Source organism: Otolemur garnettii, unplaced genomic scaffold (assembly GCF_000181295.1).
Source record: "Otolemur garnettii isolate 467f Iridium unplaced genomic scaffold, OtoGar3 scaffold00005, whole genome shotgun sequence".
In the NCBI taxonomy this organism is placed as follows: Eukaryota; Metazoa; Chordata; class Mammalia; order Primates; family Galagidae; genus Otolemur; species Otolemur garnettii.
Window position 1 is genome coordinate 3,122,188 of NW_003852400.1, and position 23,723 is coordinate 3,145,910.

Below are 23,723 nucleotides of genomic sequence, written 5' to 3' on the forward strand. Positions count from 1 at the left end.
GTTTTCATTGCAAAAAACTTACAAAAAATTTATTTGCTCATATTAATGACATATAAAATAGACATATTTCTCTGCAATGGGCAAAAAAAAAAACAACCTATCACACATGAATGGAATTATCGTAATCTCCTCCCAGTTGTGAATTCCCTTTATAGGAAATGCTAACATATGTGAATTTATTTCTTACATATCTTTTTGGTAACCTTGAAAATATTTTAGTTCTCATATTCTTGAATTGCAGCTCATTCTTGTGTCAGGGATTGCTAAAAAAGGAACTTAGGTCTAGAATTTAAAAAGTTATGAGTTAGGCAACAAGGGATGGAGCAGGATTTGAAATGGAAACCTCAACTCCGTGCCTGCTACCTAGGTAAGGCTGGTCATGGTTCCTAGCCGCTCTAGTCTCAGATCGCTCATCTGTAAAATGGAACTGATGACAGTTACCGGAGAAAGGAACAAGCACATAACATGCACTCAGTTAATGGGACAGTTAGGAGGTGGTGGGGGGATGCAGTGGGGAAGCACTGTGAGTAACTGAAGGCCTCGGGGCTCTCCGACTTCCGTACACCTGCCTTCTGTGCCTCTGTCCCCAACCTGGGGGCCCTTGAATGATATGCTCATATACTCTGTTTCTTTGCCTCCAGCTCTAAGGGAACACATTGCTTGCTCCAAAGAGCCCAAGGGCAGTGGACGACTAGCCCAGCAAGACCCTTCAGGACCCTGTTGCAAGGGGGCATGAGGGCAGAGGGTGGAGCTGGGCTCTAACAAGCCAGGCTGTAGCCCTCGTGGAGACGGAGGAAAGGTAGGCTGTGGAAGCCAGTGCCGACAACATAGGGCACACTCCTGTCTGCCTCGTAAATACTCACACAGCCAATCTAAAGTATGAAAGGGCAAAATCTGGTGACTGTTGCACCAGCAAGGGTGTGTAGAGTGAGGCAAAGAAGGTCCTAGCTCCGGACAAAGGGCAGGATGAGCCCGCAGTCGAAGCAGTCCCTATTCTTGACTCATGAAGCGAGAGTGACCGCCATGCCACAAGCCAGCCCTCTCCTTAACCTGTGTCTGTCCCTGTGCTTTTCCTGTATCTGTTTCTCAATCTGTGGTGGGCATACCTTTGAGGTGAAGCAGATAGGCACAAGAAAAGCCTCATTTCTTTGCTTGGCAACCCGTGTCCTCATCTGAGAAAGGTATCGTTTCACACACGCAAGGCAGTGGGGCAGCTGGGATAAGAAACTGCCTGGCGTGCCTGGTGTGTAGTAAGGACCCAGCGGGGGTCCCCTGGCTTCGGCCTTCTTCCCCGGAGCGCACAGACAGCAATGCTATGTTTCATCAGAAGCGGGGGTGGGCCTTTCTCTGTGTTCTGAGTGGAAGTGAGCAGGGACCCGTCCTCGTAGATTTTGTCTTTAGAGCAGAGTGGCAAGCAGAGAGGGGACGTGTGATGTAGTGTTGAGGGGGAGGGAGTGGATGGTGACTGCAGACTCCAGGGACTCCACCAACACTTTCTCGTGACTGTTTGCCCCATTCCCCTTCACTCCTCACCAGACCCTCATTATCCTGAGACATAGACTAGGTTTCACCCTGGAAGTCAAGTCAGAGCAGGGTAGGGGGTGGGGGAAATGATCCACTCCATTTCCAGGAGGCTGCATGTCTCCTTGGGCAAACAAGCCCAAAAAGGACAGGATTCGGGCGCCTCCTCTCAGCATACAGGGCGGGTGCCCACAGTCCTGTGTTCTTGGCTCTCTCTTTGCCCTCCAAGCTGATTCTGCCTAGCACACAGTTTCCAGGAATCCTTTCCACTCATCTCCTACTCTCTTTATTTATTTATTTATTTATTTTTTATAGTTTTGGGCTGGGGCTGGGTTTGAACCTGCCACCTCCTGTATATGGGGCCAGCTCCCTATCCCTATTCCTTTGAGCCACAGGCCCCACCCCTCCTTCCCTCTTTTATCTGGCAACTGGACTTACTACTGATTGTTCCAATGTTTTTTTTTTCTTAATTAAACTATTTTTTTTTATCAGAGTAATATAGGCACACAGTTCAAAAGTCAAATAGTACCAAGAATGAGAGCGGTAGTTCCTGCCGTCCTGGAACGTCCCCTTACCTGTGCTGGCCCCTGTTTCCTGGTCCCAGGGCCTTCCTCTTTCTGAGTTTGTACCCTTATTTGGATGGAGTATCTCCTCCATTAGCTTCCCTGTGAAAAGATGCCTGAGAGGTCAGTTTTGACATTGTTTTTATTCTATTTGCACACTTAATTGATAATCTCTTTAAGTATATAACTGAATTGAAAGTCATTTCCTTACAGAATTTTGAAGACATTTTTTCCATTCACTTTTAGCATGGAAAGTTTTTATCAATAAGTTTATGTCTTTCTGATTTCTATTTCTTTGCACACAACCAATGTTTTTCTCTGGAGCCTGGGGCTCTGAACATTCACAGTGATCAGTCTTGGTGGAGCTTATTTTTCATTCATTGTATTGGGTATTCCATGTAGTAGATCCATTCAGTCCAGAAATACCTCCTATCTTCTTCTGGGGTATTTTCCTGTGTTACATCTTGGATAAGTCTCTCCCTGTTATTGTCTTTATTCTCTCTTTGACCTCCTGGTAGTTGGACTTCTGCTCTGATCTTTCAGTTCTCTTGCCTCATTTCTCCTATCGTCTCTTAACCTTCTTGTCCTACTGTCTAAAAGATTTACTTTGAGCCAGGTGTAGTGATTCAACACTTGTATCTCTGGTTTTTTTGTTGTTTTTCTTTTCTTTAAAGATAGGGTCTCACTATGTCGCCCTCAGTAGAGTGCTATGGTGTCACAGCTCACAGCAACTTCCAGCTCTTGGGCTTAGGTGATTCTCTTGCCTCAGCTTCCCCAGTAGCTGGGACTACAGACACCTGCCACAATGCCCAGATATTTTGTTGTTGTTGATGTTGTTGTTGTTGAAATTTGGCCGAGGTTGGGTTCGAACCATCGGTATATAAGGCCAGCACCCTACTCACTGAGCCACAGACACCACCCACTTATCTCTCTGTTGATCCAGTGATTCAACAATGTATCTCTGCTGATCTCTTTGTTCTTTAACTGTAATCCCAGCTGTGTGGGAAGCTGAGGCAGGAGGTTTGAGGCTGCAGTGAGCTATGATCACACCATTGCACTCCAGCCTGGGCAACAGAGCAAGACCCCATGTCTTTTATATATTTTTAAAGATACTTTCTTTGACTTCTCCGACTTTACCTTCAAAACATAATCTTCAGTAGTTAATTATGATACTTTTTTATTTTTTAGGATCTGGTTCTCTTTATCTGATTTTTCTTATAATATTCTATAAGTTCCTTGAGTTTTTCATGGATAATATCTTTGAAGATAGGGTTTTTTCCCTCTTTCCTCCAATATCTTTGTTTCCCAGGTGTGTTTCATTTATGTGTTTGTATCTGTGATATCTGGTTGGTCCATCTCATGCTGGAGACACTCCAGGAGTGTTGGATGTTCCCAGCCGTTCATATTTAGAAGAGAGGCTCTCACAGGCTGGCTCAGAGTCTGTAGGACTGACAACCAAAATTCATCTGCTCACCAATCAGCCTTTTGTTTGAGGCTTCCCAAAAGTAAGATTTGGCAGCCACTTCTCTGGAAGGCTGTTCAGTTTCTCAGGGGAAGAATCCTGCCTGGTAATCCTGCCTGGAAGTAAGCATTCAGGGAGCCCTGGATGACGCAGGCCCACAGTTAGGCTGCTTCCAGCCTGGGCCTTGCTCCCACCCTGGTTGCCCCAGGCCCTGGATGACATAGGCCCACAGTTAGGCTGCTTCCAGCCTGGGCCTTGCTCCCACCCTGGTGGCCCCAGGTCTGGAATCTCTCCAGTTCACTTACTCTGAAGAGTAAGCTCTCATTAGGAAGTTGACTGGAGAGGGAAGGCGGGTGTCCTGGCAGGAGCAGTGGTGAGCTGACCTGCAGGTCCCACTGCCGTATATTAAGACTTTCCACTCTCCCACTATATTCAGTCCTACCTCACCTAAGACTTCTGCAGCTCTAGTTTGGTCCAGGTGCCCAGCTGCTCAGCCTCTTTCCTGGCAGTTAACACTTCTGGAGCCACATTCTTCTGAAAATGTTAAAATCTCTTATTCATGCTTATGTCAGAATGTTCAGATCTAAATAGCAGAGAACAGCTCTGCACCTGTAGCACAGTAGTTACAGTGCCAGCCACATACACCAAAGTTGGCGGGTTTGAACCAGCCTGGGCCAGCTAAACGACAATGACAACTGCAACAAAAAATAGCCAGGCATTGTGGTGGGCACCTGTAGTCCCACATACTTGGGAGGCTGAGGCAAGAGAATCGCTTGAGCCCGAGAGTTTGAGGTTGCTATGAGCTGGGAAGCCACGGACTCTACCAAGGGGGACATAGTGAATCTCGGTCTCAAAAAATAAAAATAAAAATAAATAAATAAATAAATAGCAGAGTATATAGACTATGCACACATACATAATTAGGAATTTTGTTACTGCATGTAACATGATGTCCAGAGATGAAGGAGCACCAGTTCCCAAGCTCTGGCATTGGCGCACCTTCTCTGCCCTTCTCTCATTTTCCCTCTTTGGGCTTTTGGCTTCATCCTTAAAGTCCTGTAGCAATTCTAGGCACAGCCATGTATTATAAGGTCCATATGAAGTTGGGGACCACCTCTCCCATTTTGCCTCTCTTGTTCTTTTTTTCTTAATAAATGTTATGTTTTAAAGCAAGATCTGAGCAGAAGGTATACAGGTCTCCCCTACTCGTCCTGCCCCCACTCCAGCATGGTCTCCCCCTTTGTCGATATCCCCACCTTAGATCTCTTTTTTGAGGTGAGAAAAATCTTTCCAAGACCTCTCCACCCACAAAAAATAGTAAATTTTCTTTTATTTCTCCTGCCCTTTTCTAAACCAATCATTAGCAAGCAAGATGAAAGAAATTGCTATTACTGGTTTAGGGGTTTAAGGACGTTGGAAAGTCATCTCCATAACTACCAATGTATCTCTGCTAATCTCTTTGTTGTTTAGATCTAATACTTTTTTATCCCTTTTCTGTCATTTTAGTAGGGTTTTGAAAGGGACAAAAGCTAAATGTGTGTGATCCATCTACTCTATATAAAGTTTTTCACACTCCCGTATTCATTACAGCATTATTCACTGTAGCCCAGATGTGGGAACACAAGTGTTCACTGAGAAATGAGTGGATAGGCTCAGCGGCTAAGGTGTCAACTACATACACCTAAGGTGGCGGGTTCAAATCCCCAGCCCGGGCCCGCCAAACAACAATGATGGCTGCAACCAAAAAATGGCCGGGCGTTGTGGCGGGCACCTGTAGTCCCAGCTACTTGGGAGGCGGAGGCAGGAGACTTGCTTGAGCCCAGGAGTTGGAGGTTGCTGTGAGCTGTGATGCCATGGCACTCTACCCAGGGGGACAGCTTGAGGCTCCGTCTCAAAAAAAAAGAAATGAGTGGATAAGAAAATGTAGTAATATGCACAGAGGAACATTACTCAAACATAAAAAATGGAAATCCTGCATTTTCAATAACATAGGCAAACCTTGCAGGAATTATGCTAAGTGAAATAAATCATACAGAAAAAGACAAATGCCATATAATTATATGTGGTATCTAAAAAAGTTGAATTCAGGGTGGCGCCCACATTGAGTAGGTAGGGCGCTGGCCACATACACCAGAACTGGTGGATTTGAACCCGGCTCTGTCCAGCTAAAACAACAATGACAACTGCAACAACAACAAAAAAATAGCTAGGTGTTGTGGCAGGTGCCTATAGTCCCAGCTAGTTGGAAGGCTGAGGCAAGAGAATCGCTTAAGCCAAGAGTTTGAGGTTGCTGTAAGCTGTGATGCCACAGCACTCTACTGAGGGCAACATAGTAAGACTCTGTCCCAAAAAAAAAAAAGAAAGAACTAGAAAAACAGACAGGTGCAGAGTTCACCTGCACTGTAGTGCTGTAATTCCAGCACTTTGGATGGCCAAGGCAGTAGTATCACTGAAGACCAGGAGTTCAAAACTAGCCTAGACAACATAGCAAGGCCCTATCTCTTAAAAAAAAAAAGTATTCTCACCATAAAAATAAAAATAACTATATGAGGTATGGACATGGTAACTAACTTGATTCCCAGTTATTATTTTGCGATTCAGGTATTTACATGTATCATATCATCACTTGTATACCTTAAATGTTGTGTAGAACATCTATAAGTTGACCACCCAAAGGACTGTAACAAACTGGTCAACATATGGAAGTGGTCAACATAAAGATGTAGGCCTACTACACTGATACGTACATGTGGTGCATGTCCAGTCTGTGAAAATTAGGACAACCTAAGGAGGTGGTCCCTGTAGGGAGGTGGTCAGCTTTAGAGTTTCTATTGTATATGCAATTTATTTATATATTTTTAGAGTATAATATACCTCAATAATAGTAATAAAATATAATAATAATTATAAAGAATAATATACATCAGTAAGCTGGACAAAATTAAAATACTAAAAAGCACCAAGGCAGTTCTTTAGCGACTTTCTTACATATGCCTGTACTCTCTTTTCTTCTTTTATGTCTTTACTGTTTTTACTTCTTTTATTTTTTTTGTTTTGTATTTGTTATGAAATTTTTCCCATGTACAGAAAAGTAAAGAGAGTAGCATATTAAACACCCATATACCCAATTTGACAGTTGTTATATTAATATTTTATAATTACATTTGCTTCATCTATGTGTTTTGATGAGATATTTTGAAGTAAATTGCAGATACCATGGCATTTCACCTCTAAGGACTTCCAGATGCATCTTTAAAAAGTAAAGATCATTTCCTATATAGCTATAATACTGTTTTCACACTTAGCAAAATCCGGCTCTCTTTCATCTCCCGCGGGAGAGAGAAGTCCTATTATGATGGGCAAGGGCTTCATAAAGAGCCTGTCTGAAAGTTTGGAAACAAATGTTCATCAATAGAAGAAGAGTTAAGTAAAACACAGTATATCCATATTATGGATAACTGGGGAATATTAAAAATGATATAGTTCTATACATGGAAAGATTTCTAAAACATCACTAGCTTTTTTAAAAAGCATGTCTCAAAATAGTCTGTACAGTGTGATCCAATTCTTGCTTTAAAATGCATATGCATGTGTATGCACAGTAAAGAAGTCTGGAAGGATATAAATCAAAATGCTAATAGCAGTTGATCTTGGGTGGCAGAATTATGAGCACTGTTTTCTTTCTCTGTGTGTTTCAGCATCATCTAAATTGTTTTAGTATGTGGGTCTTCCCCTATAAGCAAACATTAGTGTTCTTGCCCCTCTTGCTAGAGAAGAGTCGATATTAAGGAATACCTGAGGGACAGGTGTTCCTTGGATTTTTAACATGCAGAATGAATGGCATCTTATAAGAAAGACTTGTCGTCCTGATAGATTCTTGTAATGATCCTGAAAAACCACCTCTGCCCTTGTTTTGTTTTGTTTCTGTTGTGAAATAAGATATGGTTGTATAATTGTGGAAATATAAAAATGATTAAATCCACCATTTTAATCATTTTTAAGTACAGTTTTGTGGCATTAAATTCATTCACAAAGTTGTGCCACTGTCACCACCTTCTGTCTCCGGAACTTGTTCATCATCTCCGGTTGGAATTATACCCACTAAATACGAACTCCCCATTCCTCCCTCTCTCGTGCTCCTGATAACCACTTTGCTAATTTCTGTCCAGGTACCTCCTAGAAGTAGAACCATCCAGTCTTCATCCTCTGTGTCTAGCTGCTTTCATTTAGCACAATGCCTTCGAGGGTCACCATGTTGTAGCAGAACTACATTCCTTATTAAGGCTCGAATAATAATGCCTTGTATGGATATACCACATTTTGTGTATCCCTTCATCTGGTGATGGATGTTTTGAGTTGTTTCCACCTTTGTGGTTTTATTTTTAAGTGGCTTGCTTTTGGAATCTGATATGAATTCAGGTATTTGAGAACTGAAAAGATTTCAAAGCAAGAAAGAATGAAAAAAACAACTGAGGGTGAAAAAGAGAGAGAAGGGTGGCAAATCAACAGTGCTGCTTCGTGTGCCCTGAAGGGGCAGCTTTCAAAGCAGAAAGCAGCAGAACAATTTTTTTTAATCATCATTTTTATTCCCCCCAACTTTTTTTTCCCCCCATCTTTGCCACCTCTCCTTGGCCAGTCATCTGAGGAAAATGAAGAAATAGTATAAACTAGTTACAGTTAACTGTTGACTGTCCCCCTCCTAACTTTTCCACTAACAAACGTGGATATTTTTGCTTTGGCCTCATTTTGTTTCTTACTGCTTAGGAAACACATGGTGCTACCTCTTATTGTGACATTGCTTTTTTGTAATGTTAGCCACAACAGAGATGACAACTATTGTATATATACACATGGAATTCTTTTGTTCCTTCATTGAGAAAAATATCTCTTGCACACCTATTATGAGCCAAAATTAAATTGAAATACTCATCCTCAGAAGATACAGTTAAACTACATATGACTCAATATTAAGAAACAGGCACAGCCTGGGTTCAGTGACTCATGCTGGTGATTCCAGCACTTTGGGAGGCTGAGGTAGAAGGATCATTTGAGGCTGGGCATTCAAGAACAGCCTGGGCAACATAGCAAGACCCCTTCTCTAAACCTCCGCCCCCTCAAGAAAAATACTAGCCAAGTGTGATGATGCACACCTATAATCCCAACTCTTTGGCAGCTGAGATAGGAGGATCACTTAAGCCTAGGAGTTCAAGGTCACAGTTAGCCGTGGGTATGCTGCTGTACTCCAGCCTGGGCAACAAAGCAAGGCCAACCCTATGTCTTAAAGAAAGGAAAAAAAGAAAAAAGAAACAGGCATGGCTGTGGGTAAGGGCATTACTGGCCCATCATCAAGACAAAACTTTTCTTCATGCCAGTGTGGTAGCAAGTTCATAAAGTCATAGTTCAGCAGTGAAGAACATGTGCACAGGACTGTGTTTCTTCATTACTGATGTTTTGGTGATTACTCTGATCTTGTTAGCTGGTTGATCTTCCCATCAGGTTCCACTTTCAAAGGGAAACGTGGCAGGTGCAAATGACTTATATGCAAATGGATAAATAGTTGTAACTGAATTCCCAGAAGACAGGTATTAGGTTTAATTAACTCTGTCACATTCCTGCATTCGTGAGCTCACCCACACCAATGGACTTTTCCCTCATTCCCGTCATCTGCCCCAGGGACAGCCAGCCAGTCTGACTTCACCTGGTCACTGCAGAGAGCTGGTCACTGCTAAGCTTTCAGCCTTAAATTTTTCCCTTGTGCAAAATTGCCATCAGCTCACCCTCCCTGATGTATTGGCAGGGCTAATTACACTGTTTTCTGAGCACAGTTAACCTGGGTGGATCTTGTTACCTCAGAAAAGTTCATTCCATTTGTTCTTCCCCTCTTACTCTCAGACCATCATCTGCAAACAGCATAAGCAGCAGCACATCTTCGAATCACAGTGGCTACACTCCAGAGCCCCCTTTCCCCCCAGTTGGAGCTGACCTCGCCAGCCGACTGTCCAGTGATGAAGGGGAGATGGACGGAGCCGACGAACCCGAGAAGCTAGACTGTCAGTTCTCCACACACCACCCCAGACCTCTTGCGGTAGGCCTCTTGTTCCCACCCACGTGCTCTTCCCCTGTGCTTTGCGGGCTCTGAGGTGACAGTGCCAGAGGCGCACCTGCCTGAGGAAAGGCCACCAGTACAGTGTTTGACGAAAAGGCTTACCCTGAGGTCAAATGATTGCCTTAGAAATACCCCTGGACATCACAAAAGGAAAGGAAAGGGCTCCTGGCTGATAACAACCCTGAGTATTTGTGGTCCACCTTGATGCAAGAATGCATGAGACAGTTATTTCTGTAAGTGCCCTTGGGAGCTGAACTTGTGGCCTTGGCCATCTAAAATGGAGCCTGTGATGTCTGAGTTAGCCTGGTTCAGCAGCTCTGGAAACTGTAGAGCAGGTGTCCTCAAACTACGGCCCACAGGCCACATCCAGCCTACCTAGGACATTTATCTGGCCCACTGGGTGTTTTTGCCGCCGCTGCCTGTCCTGCTTAGCAGCCTACTCGTCCCGGAGCCCGCAGTCTGGCCCTCCAGCAGTCTGAGGGACAGTGAACTGGCCCCCTGTTTAAAAAGTTTGAGGACCCCTGCCGTAGAGCATCCAGCTCTTGCTGGTGTTCTCCCTGGTGGTTCTGAGTTTTATTATGCCTGGTAAGTTTGGCTGTCTGGCACCAGAACGCTGTGTGAGTGTGTTGAGGGAAGGAAGAGGAAGCATTTTAGAGCAGCATGATCGCTGATTAACAAAAAGAGCACTTTCTTTCCAGTCTCTTGAATGAGTCCACTTTGACAATTGAGGTTACTGAAATTGAGGTGGAGGCCAGGCATGGTGGCTCATGCCTGTAATCCTCGCACTTTGGGAGGCAGGTGGATCACTTGAATTCAGGAGTTCAAGATTAGCATGAGCAAGAGCAAGACCTCATTTCTACTAAAAATAGAAAAACTATTTTTTCTATTTTTCAAGTGTCGTGGTGAGCGCCTATCGTCCCAGCTACCTGGGAGGCTGAGGCAAGAAGATCACTTGAGCCCAAGAGTTTGAGGTTGCTGTGAGCTGTGATCATGCCACGGCACTGTAGCTGGGCAACAGAGCAAGACTCTGTCTAAAAAAAAGAAAGAAAGAAATCGAGGTAGGAAATCGGGGGAATCCGCTAAAGGCTTGCTTACATTTCCGTCTGAGCCCTTGAGAAGGGAATAGCTAATGCTGCCCTCACAGAGCCAAATGCAGGGGGCTTGGAACATGGAAACCCCACAATGGTGTACTCTGGTGCCAGTCTGAGCCCTGCAGGATCAGCTTTGACTATCTCAGGGACAGTGTGAGTGAAATCAGTCCTGTGTCGAGATAGAGTAAGTCCCTCTTCCCTTCCATCTGTGTGGTGAGTGAAGGCCGGATTTACTTCCTGTGTCCGGGGATGATGCTGTCTACAGCCTGAGACTTCACCTGTTGGTTAGCATAGAGACAGTCACGGATGACTAAAAATGCCTTTGACTGCCAGGAATAGAAAACTCAGTTCACATGACATGAGCACTAAGGTCATTTAATCGTCTCACAGGGAAAAAAAAGTTTACAGGTAGGTGCTTCAAAGCTTTGGTCAGCTTCTCTACGATGTCGTGGAGCTGAGGGACAATCTCTACAACTCTCTTCGCCTTTCACACACAGTTCCAACACATCTGCCACAGCTCTGGTTTCACATCCTCACCCGTTGGCATTTCTATATGGGATGCAAAGGGATAAACAGAAGCGGGGCCATCTTCCCAGATGCTGTCTGTCTTACGTTAGGAAAGAAAGTCTTTCTGTGAAACCCCCAGCGGACTTCTCTTTATGTGCCCCAGAAATGGGTCACATGCCCACTCCTAGGTTGATCCATGGCACATGATGAAGGGATTGCAGTGACACAGGGTGAAACCAGGTTCTGGAAGGGGACCTACCTTCCTTGGTTACTCTTCCATGTCAGATAACAGGACAAAAGTGTGGTTCTGTTAGCAAAGAAAAGACAGGGAGAGGTAGTAGTGGATGGCTGTAGGCAACCAAGAGGGCCACAGTGACCAGCACAGTGAGGGTCTATAGCTCTGCTGAGTGCATCCAATGCCAGCCGGGAACAGGAGGCTGTTGGGGCGGTCTTGCCTTGCATTGATAGGGAACTAGTACATAGGTAGCAAAGATGAAGCAGTGTCTCCCGCTCCTGAGTCTGAAAGAGATACAAGGCTCTACCAGAAGGCCAGACTCATACATCAGACACTTGTCTAGATGACAAGCTGCCAGACTACAGTGGACTAGATGAGCTCAGGACGTGGCACGTCTGGGCTCCCTCAGTGTTCTGCTGATTTAAATGGAAAGGCCATGGTTTTGTTTCTGTCCTTTGTCCTTTCTCTTGTGGCCAACTAGTACTTGAAATCATTTTTTGTAACGAATGCTTGCTCGGTGCTGTCTTTAGCAATTGGGATGAAGGAAGAAGTGATGTGTGGACCTGGAAGAGCTCCCACAGGCTGCTGGGGACCAGCTTCCACGTTGGAGAGCTCCCTTTATGTTTTCTTGCTCGGTCAGTAAGCACTTAATATGGAAAGTGTTTTTCATCAGTGCTACCAGGTTTGATGGGCAGCCAGATTTTATTGTAGAACCCCCAAGACAAGCCGAAACAGAACAAAGGGAAGGTCTTGCCTTTCTTCCTGAGAACTATTCCAAAGGCTGGTTCCAGGACAGGTTTGTGGAATGAGTGCCAGTCCAGCCTGTGTCTGGGATGGAGGCCAGGGAGCTGCTGGGAGGCCTGGAGGAAGGGAAGAAAGCTGCTTTTGACTTATAGAGTCATTTGCAGACTCGCCTGAGCTCTAGACCAGCCAAATGTCACCTTGTCAGAGGCCACTTGCAATTCTGTCTCCTGGCTTTCCGATTATCCTAATATCATAATCAAATGGTATTTATTAAACAACTGAATGCATATATTTCAGCCATATATATATTTTTTGTTATTTCTGTTATGGTTTGGGGGCGGGGGGGTGTTAGTCTCTCTCTTCTCTGTTGCCTAGGCTAGAATGCAGCAGCATCATCATAGTTCACAGCAATTTCAAACTCCTGGGGTCATCCTCCTGCCTCAGCCTCCCAAGTAGCTGGGATTATAGGCATGAGCCACCACACTTAGCTTAGCCATATATTTTAAATGTGGTATGTTTGGTTTTTTGTGTTTTGTTTTTTGATTTTTTTTTTTCTGTAGTTTTTGGCAGGGGCTGAGTGTGAACCCATCACCTCCGGCATATGGAGCTGGCACCCTACTCCTTTGAGCCACAGGCGCCAGCCATGTTTTTGATCTTTTTTAAGACAGAGTTTCACTCTGTCACCCTAGGTAGAGGACCATGACATCATAGCTCACAGCAACCTTAAACCCTTGGGCTCAATTAATCCTCTTGCCTCAACCTCCCAAGTGGCTGGGCCTACAGGCACCTGCCACAGTGCCTGGGTAGTTTCCCTATTTTTATTAGAGACAGTCTTACCCATTGCTCACTCTGGTCTCGAACTCCTGAGCTCAAGGAATCCACCCACCTCAGCCTCCCAAAGTGCTAGGATTACAGGCGTGAGCCACATGCCTAGCTGTGGTGGTATGTTTTAAACATTTTATCTGACCTTGTCTCCCCAATCCATTCATTAGCCCAAATCCCTACTATTCTCATACTAAAGAGGAGGGAGAAGAGAGCACCTTGGTAGCTGAGGCAGGTACATAGGCATTTTACATCTATATACATATATAGAGACATACACACACACATAAAAAATATAAGACAGTCATGTAGTAAGTCACAGGCAAAATGTAATAAAATATGCAGTAGGTGTGCTGTGGAAATTCACAGTGGGAAGATTAATCAGATGAGGGCCATTGGAAATCAGCGTCGTGATTAGGGCACGGAGAGAGGGGAGGATTTGGATTGACAAAGAGAAGAGGGAAAGTGACAGCAGGTGGCGGGAACAGCATGAGTGAAAGCTTGGCGGCCTGCAAGGGCTGGAGGGAGGCAGAGAGGAGGTCAGGACTGGGAAAGGAAGGCTCTTAACCTGGCTGGAAACGAAGTGGCTTTGTTGACATTGGATAGGAAAAGTGTGACCCGGGACACCAGAACAACCAATTTCCATTCCTGCGATGAGAAGCAAGGAACCTCCAGGTTCCTTGAGAAGATGGATGATGTGATGAACAGATGGTGATGAAAAATCACCCAGCTGCTGGTTGTCTCTGTTTGTTTCTTAACCTAAAATGCCTGTTCAGTCCCTGGAGTGGAGAATGTAGCCCCCTCAGTGCATAGAAAATTGAATGTAGCTATGGTTGAGTAAAAATGTGTGGTTCTGCGGAAAATCTAGAGCTCAAACTACAGCATTACAGACGTATTTTTGGCTTCGGTATTATTTGCTTTTTTATTTTGAGTAAAATTGTGCCCCTGTGTGTTTTTATGCAAATGTTATTTTTCTCCATATAGTTTATATTAGCTTATTAACCTGTAATCAAAATTAATATTTTGTTTCCCCTCACAGTTTTGCTCATTCGGCAGTCGCCTCATGGGACGAGGGTACTATGTGTTTGATAGAAGATGGGATCGTTTTCGATTCGCGATAAACTCCATGGTAGAAAAACACTTGAATTCACAGATGTGGAAGTAAGTGAGCAGTTTTTGTGCAGTAAAAGATTAGAGCTGTCCCACAATGGTCTGAACCCTAACTTTCTAAGTAAATGTCAGTGGTTGGCTTTTCACAGAACAAAGTGATTCTGAAATCAGGATTCTTGATTAATTCTTAAAAGGCAGCTCTTAATGGTGTGTTGAAATTTTTTAGAAACACGTATGTTGTCGTATGCTTTGTCTTTGGAGGTCATGTTTGTGTTGGGAATCTTCTAAACTAAATGAAAAGGGTATTAGATAAGATCTTGTTTATTTAGTGTTAAAAAGCCTTTTTATTACTACTAAGAGCATCTAAGGGATATTAAGAATATGCTTGCGATATTAATGCTACAATAATAATACTAAAAATTTCATAATGGTTATGGACCGATTTCTAGTTGTCCACAGTCCTGTGAAAACATATGACCATTTGCCAACAGGGCAGATCCTGAGCAATGCTGTGAAGTTGGTTAAGTTTGTCTTTGGCCCTTCCCATCTCCCTAGGACGCCTTCCTCCCCTTCACTTGTACTCTTTTCTACCCTGAATTCCAACTTATGTCTCATTTCTCTCCAGTCCCTTTATTCTCCAACACTTCCCAGTGTGGTTGCATCTATATGGGGGATTCATGAAAAGAGGGGAAACCTTGATTTGGTAGACCGCTACTGGGAAGGAATCACAGGCCCAGACTCTCTCTCAAACCTCACACATAAGGCACTACCATTTTGGCCACTTGATAATGAAAGGCCACCTCACTTGGTATACCCATCCCACTCCCTACAAAGGTGAGTGCTCATGATATCGCGGTCTGTCTAGTCATGGATCGCGTAAGTCTAGGCCCAGAGAGTCCAGGATGGCTAACAGCTGAGACCCCCCCCACCCACCACCAACCTCCTCTGCCCACTGAAGCCCAGAAGAGGCTCAGAAATGAAGAGCACAGAATTCAAAATTTGCCCCTCTCCCAGGCAGCTATGACGCCTCAGCCCTTTTCTAAAAGCCTAAAGAGCTTCCGGACCTGAACTTAGTGAGCCCCATTTGTGTCTGCATTGAGCTCTCATGGCAGACTTAGGACTAAAGTTTAACAGTAATTAGAAGGTAGGAAAGGGCCACAAGAGAAGCTTATCATTTCTTCCCATTTGAGTGACTGCCCAGTGTGTCTGAGGGCACCCTTGCTATCTGTCTACTTGTGCCCATTCCAAACAGCAACGATTTGGCGCTGCATGTGGGGTTACCATGATCTCAGAGATTTGGTGATTTATCCTTCTGCGCTTGTTCCCCAAGATGGCAGCCAGCCCTGTGATTCTTGCAGCTCTTTGCTCTCCTGTTTTATGGAAGTGTAAATCCCGGACACGCGGAAGGAATGTGTTGATCTGTATTTCACTCCCTGGTGTCCTGTCCGCTCAAGCTCCATGTTCCTTTCCTCCTCAGGCACAGAAGCCCGAGCCACAGGGCATCAGGTCCCTCCCCCCTGTTCAGGACTTGCCTAACCAATCTGCTGTCACTGAGCAACATTGGGGCTGCCTGGGTGTCAACTCTGGAGAGCGTAGCACCCCGCTGCCCTCCCAACCTCGCTGCCCAAACCCCAGGCCCCGACGGGCCCGAACCTGGAGGGATGGCAGCCGATGGGGGCGTGGAAGACATTAGGAAGAAAAGGAACGGTCAAGACTCTTTTTTCTTTAACAAGCATTTAACTCTGCATCAGGAGACGCCAACACAGTATTCTCTTTCAGCCAGGTCAGCATCTGGTCCTCCATGCCACCTGGCAGGGGAGGATGGGCACTGTCAGTAATTTATTCGCATCTATGGGCTTTTGTATGGGACATCCCTAGGTCAGTGCAAAGCTAAAGCGGGGCACGGCACAACAGAGCTGAAATCCACCTCCACTCAGCACCTAGGAGAATACTTTTGGCCTGGTGGGAGGGACTCCCGGGACAGTGAGTCACCACATGCCCCTCACCCTGCCTCTCCCCTGCCCCAGCTCCCCTTCCTCAGCCCCCCTTTGCACTCAAGATCAGTGGGGACAGGAAAGAAAGGGACAGAAAGCATCACCAGGTAAGATTCAGGACTTCACCTCTGCTGGTCAGCAGAAGTCGAAGCATGGATTTATACACTTAATGGGAAAAGTTATAAATTGGGACATTAAAAGTGGATCCAAAATCATTGATTGGGATCCTTTCTAAAGGAGCCATCTGGTATTTGTAAATAACGTTTTATTCCCAGTAACTGCCAAACCTCTGCCCCCATGTATTTCTATCTATACTTCAGCTGGGAAGGATCTTGAGTCAAGGAAAGATTGAGTGGGATGCCTGTAGTGCCACAGCAAGGCAACAAAGACAGCAGGAAAGTTTGCTGAGGCCTCGCAGGCTGAGAGATGTCCCCCAGCCCCGTTAAGAAGGGGCTGTGCAGTGCCAGACAGTTGTGAGGACCTTTCCAGTTGGTAACACGGGAGTCCTTGCCCAGCATGCCTAGTCCCTACAGTACAATTATGTTGCTGCTGAGAATTCACCCGCTCGCCCATCCACCTGCCCATCCATCCATCCATTCATTCACTCATTCGTTCATTGCAACAAGTATTTGTGGAGCGGCTTGTTTAGTGCTGACAGGTTCTTCTGCCGTTTTAGGCTTGAGAGAAAGTAAACTCACAAACACCATCGTGGCTGCTGTGGGTTCAGCAGCATTTTTCTCTTACATTTGATCTTCTCAGTCTGACATTTTCAAGGACACTGTGCTTCTATAGTGAAGGATTCCTCTGGATTCTACCCTAAAGATGGAAGCCACAGGCTCCACCAGAGTGCAGGCTGGAAACAGAATCTTCAGAGAGAGGAAGGCTAGGAGAGGTGTTCACTTCCCAGCTGGGCCTCTTTCCAGAGTTTCCTGACACCTGGTCCTGGCGCTACAGCTGGGAGGCAGCCTCCGAGCAAGAGGAGGGATGCTGTGAGGCCTACAGGGGCACAAAGCTCACCTGCAGCTTTCAGAGGAGGGAAGCTAGTTCCTAAATCCTGGGGATGCCCAGCTACATTGAAAATTATTCTCCCAGGCAACAGGGACAGGGCGGGCGGGGGGTGGGAGGGAGGGCAAAGTGAAAAATAGAAAAGGACCAGCCCCAAATCATCCACTTAGCTCCTAACATCAGCACCCCCCTGCAAAATCAGGAGCAAACAGTGACCCCGTGGCCACTGTGCCTCATCCCAGTCCCCAGAGTAGCAGCAGTGTTGACCAAGGCTGTCACTGGACGTGGGAGCCATTTCCAACACAAGTCAGAAGACAGCAAGCAGGGAGGTTCCAGGAGCAGCCACTGCCTGGCTGGCCCTGGCTCCAGGGAGTTTGCTCTAAGGCACCCCCCAGGCTCCAAGAAGACCGAAGAATAAAACAGTGGGTTTCCCCGCTCCCATCCGTATGTTCTTCTTCCACCCATATACTGCATTTATCTTCAGAACAAACTAGAAATTCCTGGTCCCCTTCTCTGGACCCAGGAGAATCTCTCCACTCTTTTATCTTTTCCTAACACAGGAATAGAAATACCTGCTGAAGGGTAGCCTCCAGAGCTAAGGTAGGGTGGGGTGAATAGGAAAAACTCAGTTCTGAGTAAAGGCAACTTGACATCATTTCCATTTCCTGAGCCCTTGCCCCTCCACAGCCGGGCTGCCAGGAGCCAGCATCCACAGGCAAACAGGGAATGGGGCTCTCTGCAGAGTACACCAGAGGTTAGACAGCAAATGCAGGGGGATGCAGACTGCTTCCAGCCCAGATGGGGACACCCCAAGAGTCTGTGGGCAGAGGCTGCAGGGGGCGCAGGGGGATGCTCCCGCCCACAGACCCAGGTAGGAAAGCCCTGTCCTCACATTTCTTACTTCAAACCAGGACCTACATGTGAAATGACCATTGCGTCTCATTGCTACCAAAAAGAGAGAAAGAGAGAGGAGAAAATTGAGAGGGGAGAAAACTGCTGGGGAAATTTATATACTAAATAACATTTACGTTTTATTCATGAACCAAAATCAGCCATTCTCTGATAGCCAAGCATGGAGAAAAGCATCTGAGAGCCTGAGAGTGAGTCCATTTAAGTTGCCGGATGTTGCAATGGGGGCACCATGAGGAAGGGCCATCCTTCAGATTTTGCCATCCTCCAAGGCTTCATTCTCCATAGTCTGGTTCCGCCAGGGTATTCTCTGTAGCCCTGATGCTCAAACTTCATCGAGCCTCCCAAGCAACGCCGACCCGACGTCTCACTGTTTCTCTCTCACTCTTCTCTCATGTTTAGGAAGATCCCTCCTGCGGCAGATAGCCCCCTGCCCTCGCCAGCAGCCCACATCACCACCCCTGTTCCAGCATCCGTTTTGCAGCCTTTCAGCAACCCCAGTGCTGTGTATCTTCCTTCAGCTCCCATCAGCTCGAGACTCACCTCTTCTTACATAATGACATCAGCCATGCTCTCAAACGCAGCTTTTGTGACATCGCCGGACCCAAGCGCCCTCATGCCCCACACCACAGCTTTCCCTCATGTGGCCGCAACCCTCAGCATCATGGACTCAACCTTCAAGGCCCCATCTGCCGTGTCCCCGATACCAGCCGTCATCCCTTCCCCATCCCACAAGCCATCCAAAACCAAAACCAGCAAATCCTCAAAAGTCAAAGACCTGTCTGCCCGTAGCGACGAGTCTCCAAGTAACAAAAAGAGGAAGCCACAGTCTTCGACTTCCTCCTCCACTTCCTCCTCCTCCTCCTTATCCTTGCAGACATCCCTCTCGTCTCCACTGTCAGGGCCCCACAAAAAGAACTGTGTTTTGAACGCCAGTTCTGCTTTGAACTCCTATCAGGCGGCCCTTCCCTATAACAATCTGTCCGTGCACAACTCAAACAATGGGGTGAGCCCACTCAGTGCCAAACTGGAGCCCTCAGGACGGACCTCGCTGCCCGGCGGCCCCGCGGACATAGTGAGACAGGTGGGCGCGGTGGGAGGCAGCAGTGACTCCTGTCCCCTCTCTGTGCCCTCCCTTGCGCTCCACGCAGGGGACCTCTCTCTGGCCTCACACAATGCCGTGTCTTCTCTGCCCCTCTCTTTTGACAAATCAGAAGGAAAAAAGCGTAAGAACTCGAGTTCTAGTAGCAAAGCCTGTAAAATCACTAAAATGCCTGGTATGAATAGCGTTCACAAAAAGAACCCGCCCAGCCTTCTTGCACCGGTGCCCGATCCCGTTAACAGCACCTCCTCTCGGCAGGTAAGGGACCTCCTGGCACTGCCTTCACCAGCTCTGGGGGGCAGGGGGAGCTGGGCAGCGCCCCTGCTTAGCCGGGTGGCTTAGACAGGTGACACAAGCGTGACTCCTTTCTTGGCCTTCCCGAAAGGCAGTTTTCACCCTCTGCTCTGAGAGCAGTTTACTTAACCAATAATCCAACTCTCACTCCGTGCTAGGCACTGTTCTAAGCACTTTACAAATATTACCTCATTTCATTCTCACAACACTGCAGTGCAGTTGGTAAAATTGTTATCACCACTCTAGAGATGAGTAAACTGAGGCACAGAGAGATTCTGAGTACCCCACTTCACGTCCGTCTATTTTATATTTCGGGGTTCCAAGGTCATTAAAGAGTTCTATTGCTAAGAAGTTTGATCTGATCTGTGGGAATCCCCTCAGGAAGAGCATAAGGCCCAAGCAGGTTGATAGTAACCCAGGGTCCTACGAGCTAGTGGTGGCCTGTGTGTCCTGGCTCAGAGTATCAGGCTGCCTCAGTCTCTACCTCCTCCTAACATAACTCCTTCCTTCCTAAACATGCACCTCCCACAGACTGGCAAGGAAATGTCCGGTGCCAATGTGCATATAGTGTTTGTCATCGGGAAGCTGAGAAAATGTAGCACGTTCCGAGGGGAATACACATTTCCTTCCCTCAACCTCTGTGCCCATCCCTGAGTCTGGGCTTCCTCCTCAGGCTGGGAAGTCTGGAGCTCAGACTCTGAGGCCACATGGGCACAGACAGGGAGCAGGAGCAGGGAGGGCCTGACCCGGGGATCTCTGCAGAGCAGAGACGGGTCGTCCCCCTGCAAGGACAGTGTGTACAGACTGCGACAGCCTGAGCTTCACAGCAGTAGCAAGAGGTGGGCCAGACCCCAAGCCAGCTGTGTCTAGGGATGAGGACTTTGCAGAGATGGGAGGCAGTCGTTAAAAAGATCTTTGAATGTTTTGTGTCACCATTTATGAGACTTGCTATAACCTCACAAAGAGCACATCCTGAGGGGGATTCACAAATTGCAAGTAAACACATGAGAAACAGAAAGTTTGGGATTCAAGGGCCAGACAGGCTGCAGCCCGAGGCCTGGGGTGCCATCTGGCTCCCCACTTCCGGGGCATGGGGGCCAGGGATCAGTGAATGTGCACACAGGTCTTCTGGACGTCTTGTAAAAGTGCAGGTTCTGAGTCAGCAGGCCTGGGTGGGTTGAGGCCTTCCAGGCGGCAGAGGCCGCTGCGCTGTTGACAGGCCACACCTTGGGCAGTGAGTCTGTGATACCTCACTCATTGGAGGTGAAGTTCTAGCAGCTAAGACGGATGTGCTGGGCTCTGTTCCAAGCACTCGTTTTACAGTTATCTACTATTACTCCCACTTTACAGAGGAGTACACCAAGGCACAGGAGGGTGCCCAAAGTAAATGCACAAGTAAATAGTAGGGCTGTTGGTCTTTTGATTCTGGAGTTGGCTCCGTGCTGTTAACGGAGTGCCTCTGTGTGGAGCAAATGTTGGTCAGGTGACCACATGAAATACTCAGCAAACATGATGAATGAGTGGGAACTGGTGGTGAAAAGAGCGGACGAGTGCTCTGCTCGTCCAGGAGGGGCATCCGATAGCCTGAGGCATGTAATGGTTGCCTCTGTGTGGTCCAATGCAGGGAATACCTTGGTGCTTGTCACCAGGACATTAAGGTTCTGTCCAGGGTCACCATCAGTGATATCCAATTGTTGGAGAAAGGCAAAGCACAAGGTTGAGAAATCCAAGATAAAGCTGTGCCTTGGGTACAACTTTGTATTGTATCTGATAGGCGTATTGTATCAGAAGTTGCCACAGAAGTATTAAAAGAAACAAGGACCCAACCCGCCATATGCCCAGGTCACAGAGGAAGGGGAGGAGCACAGCAGCCACACCCACATGCCCTGGCTCAGGCCAGCCCCTCCTCTTAAAGCACCGTTCTGTTTTTTTCTGGAGAACAGCAGAATATGTCTCCCAGCCAGGAAAACTGACTCAGCAAAAAGCCCAGGTGTTTTATCAGCAGCTGGTTGGAGGGAATGTGGGCTAGAAACAAGGTGGGTCTGGAACTGAAGGTTGGAGGTGGATGACCGTTTACAGGTGGCCCTGTGGCCACTGGTGGAAAAGCCAGGCCTCTTCTAAGTGCTGTGCTCCCAGGAGGGGCAAGAATTCTAACCAGAAGCCTTCTTCCTCACCCCTGAAACTTGCAGCCGGTCCTCCCGGGAGCAAAATTAAAATTAAGAGTTCCCCACCATTCCACTTTTCCTCTGGGAAGGAGAGGGGCATTGTTGAGGCACTCTCTGAAACATTCTCTTTTTCTTTTTCTCTGCCATTTAAGATGGAAACACCAGTTCCTAACTGATGTGAGGGAATGAGGCAATACTGTGCTCCCCCCTCTCTCCCCTAGCAACCTGTGGCGTCCGTGGGCCTTTCCTGGGCTGGCCCATTTGTCTTAGTGGGGCTTCACTGGTGTCTTTCAGGTTGGGAAAAATAGCAGCCTAGCTTTGTCACAATCCAGTCCTTCAAGCATATCCAGCCCAGGACACAGCCGACAGGTAAGTTACCGGGTGGCGGGGGCAAAAACACATAGGCTCATCAGCAGGGCAGAAAGAGTGGGCCTTGGCTTGGACCCAGGTTCAAATCTCATCTGTGCTTACCTGCCTTCCAAACCTAGGCCTTTTGGTTAGCTGTGTGCCCTTGGGCAAGTTACTTAATTTCTCTGTGCTTCCATTTTCTCCATCTATAAAGTGGGGATTATAATGGCTCCTCTTCATACGGCTATTCAAAGGATTGGTTTATTTATATAAAGCCTCTGAAAAATGCCTGGCACATAACAAACAAGAAAAATAATAGCTAATCCAGTGTTAGCTATTATTATGACCAGCCATAGAATCTTAGGCAGATTTCTTCTCTGAGTCTCACATTTTTCAACATTGATGCCTACCTCCTAAGGCTATTGTGAAAAGCAGGTGAGATGATGTCTATTAAAGGCCCTTGGTATGCATCAATCAGTGAGTCCTCACCAGAATCGGTGGGGAAAACAGCACACAAGTACTCATCGAGGAGGGGAATCAAATAACCTGATGCGTTTAACTGCTCCTCTAGCACTGCTGGTGAGGTGTAGCTCCCATTCAGGACGTGGTTTCATGTTGGGAATGTTCAAGATAGGCTTAGCAGTTTTCAAAAACTTGAGATGTGAGAGTCAGCAGTGGATGATTTTCTCAGTAGAATGTGTGCATACATGTCTGGGGAAAACAACACAGTCAGAAGATGGGGTTATACATGATTGGAGATACACAGTAGAAAGAACTTCTGTAAGTTGACCACTCAAGGGACCGTAACAAACTGGTCGACATAACAGAGATGGTCAACATAAGGAACTAGGCCTCCTGTGCTGTTGCATACACGTGCATGTCCAGTCTGTGAAAATTACGTCAACTCAAGATGGTCAATGTAGGGAGGTGGCCAACTCTAGAAGTTCTACTGTACATGTGTGAGAGAGTTGTCCAGAAAGTATCCAGCCATTGGTAATACTATTTCATATTGCGTGGCTGGATACTTTCTGGACAGCCCTTCATATACACAACTGTCGTCTCAGATGTGCCATATGTTTTGCAGACACTGAATATGTGTTTGTGTTTTGTTCTTTAGGATTTTGCCACAAATCCTGGGTAGAGTTTGTCTAAAGAGTGTGGGGAAATAGTTTTTGTATCCCCAGGTCAAGAAGGGTGTTCTGCCCATTTTGAGTCTCTATGGCCCGCACACCTGCCACCCATCACCTGTACTGGGGTGGTGAGGGAGGCACATTTGGGCACACCACCTCTGGTTATGGGGTCTCATGCAGAGGTTGCTGAGCATCCTCACCAAAAATGGTGTGCATGTGCCCAAATTCCAGGTACACTTGTGGGGAGCCCAGAATGCTGGCAGCCAGCCTTAGAAAGAATAATCACAATAGCTGCCACTGTTGGGTCTTTTATGTACATTTGAAGCTTTTAACAGCCCTGTGAGAAACAAGATGACTATACTCATCTATAGATAAACATGGCTGCACCAAGAAGTGAGTAACTTGAACCCCAATTCTCTGTCTCCAAAGCCTCTTATTTTTATCCCAACACTGTTCTTCCCTAGATAATTTTCTAGGTCTTCTATAAGTTATGTAGGAGAAGATGAATAATAGATTTTTTTTTTTTTTGAGACAGAGCCTCAAGCTGTCCCCCTGGGTAGAGTGCCGTGGCATCACAGCTCACAGCAACCTCCAGCTCCTGGGCTCAAGCGAGTC

General features: G+C 46.6%; 1 protein-coding gene across 1 annotated transcript in view; it reads left to right on the forward strand.

Moving 5' to 3' along the window:
- The window catches only part of ATXN7L1 (ataxin 7 like 1), a 250,202-nt gene that overhangs the window by 221,887 nt on the left and 4,592 nt on the right, over window positions 1-23,723 (forward strand). Inside the window, exons 8-11 of the mRNA XM_012812466.1 lie at window positions 9,439-9,631; window positions 14,091-14,212; window positions 18,472-19,429; window positions 21,925-21,999. Coding sequence (XP_012667920.1) covers window positions 9,439-9,631; window positions 14,091-14,212; window positions 18,472-19,429; window positions 21,925-21,999 — 1,348 coding nt within the window. The remainder of the gene's footprint in view (window positions 1-9,438; window positions 9,632-14,090; window positions 14,213-18,471; window positions 19,430-21,924; window positions 22,000-23,723) is intronic.